Source organism: Phacochoerus africanus, chromosome 6, assembly GCF_016906955.1.
Source record: "Phacochoerus africanus isolate WHEZ1 chromosome 6, ROS_Pafr_v1, whole genome shotgun sequence".
In the NCBI taxonomy this organism is placed as follows: domain Eukaryota; kingdom Metazoa; phylum Chordata; class Mammalia; order Artiodactyla; family Suidae; genus Phacochoerus; species Phacochoerus africanus.
Window position 1 is genome coordinate 39722637 of NC_062549.1, and position 11152 is coordinate 39733788.

Below are 11152 nucleotides of genomic sequence, written 5' to 3' on the forward strand. Positions count from 1 at the left end.
TAGTTTAACCTCAGTAAGAAATGGATCAAAAGTACTGGCTGTAGAATGTGTTCATTGGTGGATGTGCTAGGGGTATGCAGGAAGGCTATTTTAGGTCCCCATGAGATTAATACACTAGGATTTTGGAATAAACTAAGCTGTAGCTTTCCAGGCTTCCTGATCCGTGTTATTGGAGTTTTCAGGAAGAACAGACTGGTAAACAACCTCATCATGATTTGACTGATGTTCATTTATCCTCTTCTTCCCTATGTGCCTTTACTTCAGATGCAAATCCCTTGTTATCTGGACATGACAGGGACATAAAAGACCTCTGGGAATCACATAGGGCTAAAGGAAGCTTGTTTGAATGTAATAAGTTTGATTATCCTTTTTAAATGTGTGATATTCATCACAAATCTACTCTTCAGATCAACAGCAAATTTAATACTTACCTATTACATTACCAGGTGTAGTGCTAAAAGAGTTAAGTAAGAAGTGGCTTGTACCCTGGAGGAGCTCACAGTTTCCCAGAAGAGATAATTATGTGAACAATCAACTGTAGTAAACTGTTGTCATTGTATAATATAGGCCAAAAAAAAAATGAGAAAGGAGATGAAAGAACAATTACCTTTATTTAGGTTTGGGTTCAAGAAAGACTTCAGAGAAAAGACTCATTTTAAATGAGTCTTTTAAAAAGAGCAGGGATTCTCCAAGCAGAGAAGGGTTGGATTGGACTGGGTTGGGAGTAGGATTCAGATTGGGGTTAGGCCAGCAGAGCTCCAGGAAGCAGTTTTTAAGTCAAGGAAGTATTAACATGTGCAGGCAAGACAAGTTAGGCCCATGTAGCTGAAACATAAGGTGGGTGGTGAGGGAGAGACTAGACATCAACCTAGTAATGAAGCCTGGAGTCACCTTTAAAAAGGTCGTAAGAATTTGAACTATACCTTGAACAATGGAAAGATTTTAAGTAAGGGAGTAACTTAATGAGACCCGTATTTCACAAAGACAACTAAAGCTGTAGTATGGAAATTGATGAAAATGACAGTGGAGTCAGGAAGACCCGTTAGAAGGCGATTATACCACTGTAGGCAGGAGATATTAGGTCTTGAAATCTGATGTGACAGTGAGGATGGAAAAATGGAGTCATATGTGACATTTAAGGCTTGGTGCCCAACTGAGCGATTGAGTGAGATAAATGGAAAGACTCATTCATTCAACAAATATTTCTTAAAACTTTTCTGTGTATGGGACACTATGCTAAGAACTAGGGCAGTTTCTCAACTTTGGCACTACTGGTATTTTAGAATGGATCATTATTTGGTGTGGAGGAAGGGGAAGCCTGTTCTGTACACTGTAGGATGTTTAGCAGGTATTCCTGACCTCTACCCACTTTAGTGGGCAAGTAGCACCACTTCTCAGTTATAACCACCAAAAATGTGTCCAGATATTGCCAAATTTCCCCTGGGAAGCAAAATTACTCCAAGTTGAGAACCACTGGAACTGGGATCTCTGATTCTAAGAGACTTATTATCTAGTAGAGAAATGCTTATGATATAAGCAAGTATAGAGTACAAGAAAAGCAGGAAGAAGGAAGTCATCAATACTTCCTTGGGGATGAGGAAGCATAAAAGAAGTCTCCAAAAAAAGGGGGGATTTGAGCTGAATCTTTAAACAAGGGGACAAAAACAAGACACCATATCAGATATTAGCAGAACTCTGACTGTGAGCACCTGGAGGGTTGGCAATGTCATTAATGAAGATGTGAAGCACAGGAGAGACAAGATGCTGAATTTGGGAGGCTTGCAGGACATCAGTCATTCTTGGAAATGCAGATAGGAAGTCTTCTTCCAGCTCTCCATAGATAGCTCACAGAGCCTTAACCCTGACACGCAAAGAAACTAATACATGCTGTAATACCCAAGTCTAGAACTGGGAAGTTAAAAAAATTACCTCTGGTCGTATAATGGATCTGCTCCATGGAGGATCCCTAGAACGCTTCTCTCGTGAACTCTAGCTTCACTGATCCTAGGTGAATTCTCAGAAAAACCACAGCATTTCCAATCTGGAAGAGACCTTGCAGATTCATATTTCAGCCATCTCCCATTTTATAGATGAGAAAATTAAGGCCCATAGATTTTAAGTGACTGGGCCAAGGTCACACAACCAGTATGTGGCTAAACCAAGGATACAACATGGGTTTTTCTGGGAGATGAGCTATAGCACCCAGAGGTCCCTGTATGCAAATTTCACACTATCTTCCACTGGAATTTTTCCACACCTGGTCTAGCCTAACTCTCCAGTCTCTTCTGAGCCTTAAAAATAGTCCACTTGCCAGACAACTGTTTATCAACTTTGAGCCCCATGGAATGAGGAATGGGGTGAGAGTGAGCCTTGGAATACCACAACAGATTCCAGTGAGTAAAATTCACTTCCCCTGAGTTCTGAAGGCCCCATGAACAACCAGTAACTTGGCTCAATTTTCCCAGGCAAATAGCCAGGGAAGAGCAGGCCTAGCTACAGAAATAAGAAATGAGGATAAGAAAGAAATAGGAATAAGGAAAAGTGTTCGCTATAAGGTACAGATACCAGTATATTACTCCATCAGAGTACAGGTATCAACAACTTTGGAAGTAGATGGGTTTCAGCCAAATGGCTAAAATGGGAAATACTGTAAACAAAAATAACATCAAAATATTTGTACATGAGGCAACATAGTCCAATGACTATAGGCACAAACTCAGGAGCTTGACAATTGTTCATGCCTAAACTTGGCCTCTTACTAGTTGTGTAATCCTGGGCAAATTACCTAATCTCTTGCAGTCTAGTTTTCTCGTATATTAAAAATAATGCTAAATATTTTAAAATAGAGAGGCTTACTTAAAAAGCAAGGAAAATATATACATACACACACATATAGTATGATATATATATTCTGGTGTTTAACACCGATTAGTCATAACAGAAGGTAATAAGACAAAGGTCCTGATTGACAACATGGAACCCAAGCTGAGGGGTCTCTCATATCTTAGAGGATTCTAAGAGAGTTCATGCAGCCTCACAGAGAGACCAAAACTAGCCACATCAGTGGTGTTTCCAGAATGGTGGAGTGAAAAACCTGGCAGATCTTCCCCACTATGAAACATTTAACTGGGGAAAATTAATTTTTAAAAAATCACTTAAAGACTCTTAAAGTTGTCCTAAGGGTATATACAGCAAGTGGAGAAATAGTCGTTAAAGAAAGTCTACTAAACCTGTTAGGATAATGAGAGTCTGTAGCATTTGGGCCATGACCTGCTTCCTCCTCCCATCCCCACCTCCATGTTACAGAAACTCTATTATGTCCACTCCACTCCAAGAGGACTGGGTCATCATTTTTCTACTCAGCCCCTTCCCACCCCAACTACAGCCAGGAGAAAACTAAGACCCTGATTGCTGCTGTCTTAGCTCATTCACAGGCAGAAGTCCCATGCTGGGAAAGGCAAGTTAAGAAGACCAGTGGCTACTACCATCCCCTTTTAGCACCTGTTAAAGATACTATTCAGGAGAAGCAGGCCTCTATCACCATGCCTAGCTCCTGGGAACTCCCAGGGAAGAGACAAACCAGGAGGATAAAATGCTTTGCATTTCTTACCCAGGGTACAGGAATTATTTGGAGCAGAACATAGAGAATTCCATACTTGAGGCTGTTGTTGTAAACAATGATTTAGTTGCTTGGTAGAGAGCAAGTAAAGGGGTTCTAGTAGCTTCATGACGCTGCTAGCAACAAGAAAAATGACAGAACAACCAAAAGTTTAACAGAAAGAACCAGTGGGGGAAAGCAACCAAGAAAAGCCCTCCTTGGGTCACAATAAACCCTGGGGATTGGGAAGGCTGTGCACATGTTCCTACTCAGGAACAATTAAAACTGGACATGAGGAATTCCCATTGTGGAGCAGCACAAACAAATCCAAATAGTAACCATGAGGTTATGGGTTCAATCCCTGGCCTCCTTCAGTGGGTTAAGGATCCTGTGTTGCCATGAGCTGTGGTGTAGATCACAGATGTGGCTCGCATCCTGCATTGCTGTGGCTGTGGCATGGGCTAGCAGGCTGTAGCTCTGATTGGACCCCTAGCCTGGGAACCTCTGTATAGTGCAGGTGCAGCCCTTAGAAAAAAAATGAAAAAAAAAAAAAAGAAACTGGACATGGACACGAATAGATTCAAAACATTTCCAAAGTTGCACAGAGATCTATCAACAAAGGGTTGAAGTCTCACAGACAAAAGAGGCTTAAGCACAACCTCTAACCAAATACACACTGACTGAAAAGTAAGCTATTTTGTCTGACACAGGAGAAAAATGTTATTAAGCTAGGTTTAGTAATCAAATCATATGCATCCTAGCTCAATGGAAGACTGCATGCCCAAGGCTGTACCCTCTAAAGATTACCTGGAGAGGGTCTCCCAAGCTATTAGGCCCTGACTGAACTTGGGACAAACACATAAATTCTTTAAGTTTTAATAACAGCCCTCAAGCAAAATGAACATCCAACAGTAAAGGGTGAAAATATAACTGGTTGAACCTAAGCACAACCTTTGACCAATAAGTGGCTTGCACAGACTTTGGGGTGACACCCAGAGAGCCAGACTAAAGGAAAAATAGGAAAAAGAAAAGCAGTATGAATAGGGACATCAGAACATGTACAATGGCAGAAAAAAGACTTCACAAGGTTAGTACAACCAAATAATTATAAAAATAAAGAACAAAACGAACAGCAAAAATACCACCAACCTCCACTGGGCAGTGGAGGAGAAGGGAGAAGAATCAGTATCTAGAGTCGCTAGAATATATTATTTAAAATAAGATTTCAACAACAACAACAACAAATTGAGATGTAAAGAAAAAGGAAAGTGTGACCAATACATGGGGGGGAAAAAGTAGAAAATAGAAACTACCCTGAGGGTGCCCCGTTGTGGAAAAATATCAGACAAAGAGTTCAAAGAGCTATTAAAAATACGTTTAAGGAACTAAAGAAAACAATACTTAAAGAATTAAAAGAAGGTATGATGACAATATCTCATCAAATAGAGAATATCAATAAAGTGACAGAAATTATAGGAAAGACCAAATGGAAATTCTGGAGGTGAAGAGTCAAACAACTTGAAAAAAATTCAGTAGAGCTGATCAGTAGTATATTAAAGCTAGCAGAAGAAAGAATTAATGAATTTGGTGACAGATTGATAGACTATCTGAAGAACAGAGAGAAAGAAAGAGTACAAAATGAACAGACCCTCAGAGAAATGTGGGATATCATTAAGTGCACCAACATACCCATAACAGAAGTGTCAGAGGGAGAGAAGGGAGAAAAATAGGTAAAAAAATATTTTCATAGAAAAAGTAAGTGAAAACTTCCCAAACTAATGAAAAACATTAATATAAACATGAAGCTCAACAACCTCCAAGCAAGAAAAAAGCAAAGAGATCCCCAACAACAGAAACCGAAATCAAAATGTCAAAAACTAAAAATAAAGGTAAAATCTTAAAATCAGTAAGAAAAAAATGACTCATCAGATACAAGCACAGCATGTTTTATTGTGCTTCATGGATTCTGTGATTTTTACAAATTGAAGGTGTGTGACAACCCTGCGTCTGGCAAGTCTATTGGCACCATTTTTCCAATAGCATTATTTTTAATTAAGGTATGTACATTGTTTTTTTTAGATATATTGATATTGCACACTTAATAGACTACAATATAATGATTACATAACTTTTATAGGCACTAGAAAACTAAAAAATTCATGTGACTCACTTTATTACAATATTCACTTTATGGCAGTGGTCTGGAACCAAACCACAATATCTCCAAGGTATGTTTGTACAAGAGAGTTCCAATAATATTAACAGCTGACTTCTCACCAGAAAAAAATGGAGGTCAGAGAACAATGGAATGACAAATACAAAGTGCTTAAAGCAAAAATAAAAAAAAGAATCAAGAATCTTAGGAGTTCCCATCGTGGCTCAGGAGTAACAAACCCAACTAGTATCCATGAGGATGCAGGTTCAATCCCTGGCCTCACAGAGTGGGTTAGGGACCTGGCTTTGCCGTGAGCTATGATGTAGGTCACAGATGTGGCTCTGATCTGGCATTGCTGTGGCTGCGGCATTGGCTGGCAGCTGCAGCTCCAGTTTGACCCCTAGCCTGGGAATGCCCATATGTCAAAGGTGCAGCTCTAAAAAGACAAAAAAAAAAAAAATCTTACATCCAGTAAAACTATATTTCAAAATGACAATTAAATAAGTAAAGATTATGAAATCTTAGAGAATTTTTTGCTAGCAGATCTGTTTTGAAAAACAAACAAAAAAACCTAGAGTCCTTAAGACAGAAAGCAAATGACACCAAAGAGTAATTTGAATTCCTATCTTCACAAAAATAAAAATTATAAGTGAAGATTATAAAGAACTGTATGCTTCCAAATTCCCTAATTTATATAAAATTAATAAATTCCTAGAAAGAAATCCACAAACTACTAAAACTGACTCAAAAATAAATAGAAAATCTGAATAGATCTATAACAAAGAAAAATATTGAAGTAATAATTAACAACATTCTCACAAAGAAAATCCAAGAATGAGATGGCTTCACTAGTTAATTCTACCAAAAGCTTAAAGAATTAATACCAATCTTGCACACACTCTTCCAAAAAATAGAAGACAAGATAGTACATTTCAACTTTCAATTTAAGGCCAAAATTACCCCAGAACCAAGCCAAAGACATTACAAAAAATAAAATAAAACTACAGACCAATATTCCTTATGAATATACATATAAAACTGCTCAACAAAACACTAGAAAGCTGAATTCAGTAACATATAAAAAGATTATACACCATAACCAAGTGGGATTTATCCCAGGCATGCAAAGTTGATTTAACATCTGAAAACCAATTAATTAGATATACCCAATTCAATGGGGAAAGAAGAGTTTTTTCAACAGATGACGCTGAGACAACTAAGTCACTACAGCAAAAGAACAAAGTTGGGCTCCTACCTCACATCTAAAATTAACTCACGACCTAAATGTAAAAGCTAAAATTATAAAACTCTCAGAAGAAAAGGTAGGAATAAATTTTTATGATCTTATTTAGGCAATGGTTTCTTTCTTTTTTTCTTTTTTTTTTTTTTGTCTTTTTGCCATTTCTTGGGCTGCTTCCATGGCACATGGAGGTTCCCAGGCTAGGGATCGAATTGGAGCTGTATCGTCCCGCCTACACCACAGCCACAGGAACGCGGGATCCGAGCCGTGTCTGCGACCTACACCACAGCTCATGGCAACGCCGGATCCCCAAGCCACCAAGCAAGACCAGGGATCGAATCCGCAACCTCATGGTTCCTAGTCGGATTCGTTAACCACTGAGCCACAGTGGGAACTCCTTAGGCAATGGTTTCTTAGACGTCACACTAAAAGCACAAGCAAAAGAGAAAAAAACTAGATAAACTGCGCTAAATCTAAATTAAAGATTTTCCTGCAGCAAATATTAAATCACACTAAGAGACATGCATCCAGCATACATGAAGAGCTTTTATAATTCAATAAAAATTCAAATAGCATTAATTAAAATTGGACAAGAGATCTGAATATCCACTTCTCCAAAGACACACAAATGGCAAATAAGAATATGAACAGTGCTCAATATCATTGGTCATCAGAGAAATGCAAATGAAAACTACAATGAATATGACTTTGTACCCACTAGGACACCTATAAGCGAAAAGACAAATAACAAGTGTTGACAAGTATGTGTAAAAATCAGAATACGTCAGTGAAAATGTAAAGTGGTGCAGCCACTTTGGAAACAATTTGGCAGTTCCTCCAAAAGTTAAACATAGAATTACTAAATAACCAGGCAATTTCACTCCTTGGTATATACCCAAGAGAAATGAAAATATATGTACAAACAAAAACTCGTGCGTGAATATTTAGAGCAGCATTATTCACAAGAGCCAAAAGGTGGAGGGGGAAATGTCCATCAACGGATCAGTAGATAAATAAAAGCGGAATGTCCATAAAATGGAAAATTATTCAACAACAAAAACGAATTAAGTACTAATGCATACTACAACATTATGCTACATGAAAGAAGCCAGTCACAAAAGATAACACAGTGTATTATTTCATCCATGTGAAATATCCAGAATAAGCAAATCCATAAAGACAGAAAGCACATCAGTGATTGCCTAAGGCTTAAGGAGGGTGGTAAGAAAGGGATAGAGAGTAATTGCTAACGAGTATAAAGTTTCTTTTGGAGTGATGAAATGTCTAAAATTTGATTGTGATGGTAATTAACACATTTCTGGGAATATATTTAAAATCACTGAATTTGGAGTTCCCGCCATGGCGCAGTGGTTAATGAATCCGACTAGGAACCATGAGGTTGCGGGTTCGGTCCCTGCCCTTGCTCAGTGGGTTAACGATCCGGTGTTGCCGCGAGCTGTGGTGTGGGTTGCAGACATGGCTCGGATCCCGCGTTGCTGTGGCTCTGGCGTAGGCTAGTGGCTACAGCTCCGATTCAACCCCTAGCCTGGGAACCTCCATATGCCGCGGGAGCGGCCCAAGAAATAGCAACAACAACAAAGACAAAAATAAATAAATAAATAAATAAATAAATAAATAAATAAATAAATAAATAAATAAATAAAATCGCTGAATTTTATGTTTTAAATAGGTGAACAGTATAGTATGTGAATTATATCTCAATAAAGATGCTTCTAAAACATTTGCCACCTACTTCTCAACTGGGTACTTCTCTTGGCATTAGAGAAAGTCAGAGGTCTCTATAAACTTTTTAGAGAAGGTCAACTGTTTGTTTTCTTTTTAGGGCTGCACCTGCTACACACGGAAGTTCCCAGGCTAGGGGTCAAATCAGAGCTGCAGCTGCAGACCTATGCCACAGCCACAGCAATACGGGATCCAAGCCACATCTGTGACCCTACTCCACAGCTCTCAGCAGTGCCAGTGCCTTAATCCAGGAGTGAGGCCAGGGATCAAACCCGCATCCCTGTGGATACTACTTGGGTTCATTACTAGTACCACAATGGGAACTGCTCAGCTGTTTTTTTATAAACTGCAGTTGACCCTTGAGCAATGTAACAGGTCACTTATACATGGATTTTGTTCAGTAGTAAATACAACAGTACTACACAATCCACAGTTGGCTGAATCTGCAGATGCAAAAATTCACAGATACAGAAGAACCAAACCATATATATAGATGGCTGACTATAAGTTACATGCAGATTTTCAATGGCATGGAGGGTTGGTGTCCCAACCCTCATACTGTTCAAAGGTCAACTATAGTTCCCTTGCCATTGGAAAACAGTCCATGAATATATGCACAATTTATGAATCGTTTGATACTGACTAATAACCCAATTTTGACTGGTAATATATCACTGATGAAAGCATTTATATTATCTGATGAAGTTGAGCCAGATAAAATAGAATGCCACTCTGGATAATTCCTTGCATTAGAGGCCTCAAATGCTATAAAAATAATTAAGTCAATTCAATGCGCAAGGCTCTATTCCTTATCTCATTAATTCTAAGAAATTCTATACATTGAAGCTACTTGAAAGACAGCACCAGTTTTTGCAGCCTTTTTACCTATATCTCAATTCTCTACAGAATGATTACAGCAGATAGAAATTATTAAGTAATAGAACTTACAAGTATCATGGACCAACAGCTACAGATTCTTCATTTTAAAAGGAATGCTACACAGCTTTCTTTCAGAAAGAGAAGGGGGAAAAGGAAGAAAAAGGAGTGCAAGAGTAAATAACTCATTAAGCCAAGGAAATGGGAAATGATTACATCTTCCTTTTTATTACCCAAATTGTAAGAGGAATCATACACCCCATAATCAGTTATGTCACATAGCATTAATTTTATAAAGAACATGGCAAATTGACTTGAAAACAATACCTTCCGGGGGCGTCCCAATGCTGCTGCCAAGACCCAAAATAGCCATCTTGTGCTCTCTCGGCTCCAGCATCACAGCAGATTCTTCTCCCCTTTCCCAGTGGGGTATTTTGACAGGCTCCAGGTGGACATTCTCCAGCCCATCCTCCTGTAGGTTTTGGTGCATGATTTGGATGGCTTTTTCTAGGTTCTTGGAGCCACTTGGTCTGGGTCCAACTGTATCAACCAGAAGTGCCAGTCTCTCATAGGATCTGTTCTGGGCTTTACCATAAACAGCAAGGTTGATGATTGCCTTAGCAACATCTCCATAGCAGGCTATTTCTTCTTTTATTTCTTGAAAAGTCCTCTGATGGTTGCCATTTCCATAAATAGCTTTCCCAGAGTTCAGAGATAAAAGGTGAACACCACCAATAAATATGAAGAGAAGGAACTTCATTTTTTTTCCAGTTGGTTTTCTTCTTAAAATAAGCTATGTAATGAGAAACATGTTTTAGGGGACAAGAACTTCATAGCTACCTGCCCATAATCCAGGGGCTGTTCCTCCAATAGGATTCCCCTTCCCTCTCAACCACTGCCCAGTTTCCACCATGTTAAAACTCCGTAACCCCCGAGAATGAAAAAGTAAAGAGGCAATAATTGGCCTTATTGATCAAGCAGCATTGACTAAAACCACAAAACCACATATTACCTAGCAATCCAGTTTGAAATATGCCAAAAGATTAAAATAAGAAGATCACTAGGAAAGAGAGGAAGAAATAATAGTAGCAGTGATAAGGCTAGGGCGGGGTTATCCGCTACCTCTTCTTCTAAACACAGTATGATTTATGATTTCAGAGTTCCCTCTCCTCTTTGCCTACTGAATCATCCTTCACGGTCCTTTCAAATGTCATCTTTTCTTGGTGCTCTCCCTAACCGCACCCCCTCCACATTTATTCCTCACAAGGACTCCATGAGAAAGGTTCTTTGTTTTTAACTGTTATCTTCATCTTAGAATTGAGGATCCTAGGGTAGCAAGAGACTGAGTAACTTGCCGGATACACCAAGGCTTTCTAGTCTAGAGACCCTGCTGTAAACAGCGCTACTCAATGTATGGTTTGTGGACCACTGCCAGTCCACAACTGTCTTTCACTAATCCACAAAAGATAAATTCAAAGATTAAGAGTAAACACACCCAGTGCTGTGCAACACGGTAGCCAATAGTCTAACGTGCTTATTT

At 38.9% G+C, this 11152-nt stretch overlaps 1 protein-coding gene across 2 annotated transcripts in view; it reads right to left on the reverse strand.

The window, feature by feature from the left end:
• The window catches only part of CPQ (carboxypeptidase Q), a 373724-nt gene extending 363301 nt beyond the window's left edge, over positions 1–10423 (reverse strand). For both annotated transcript variants that reach the window (XM_047783560.1, XM_047783561.1), the window contains exon 1: positions 9940–10423. In XM_047783560.1, the coding sequence (XP_047639516.1) occupies positions 9940–10372 (433 nt within the window). In that variant the 5' untranslated portion in view covers positions 10373–10423. The remainder of the gene's footprint in view (positions 1–9939) is intronic.
• Between the last annotated feature and the right edge of the window lie 729 nt (positions 10424–11152).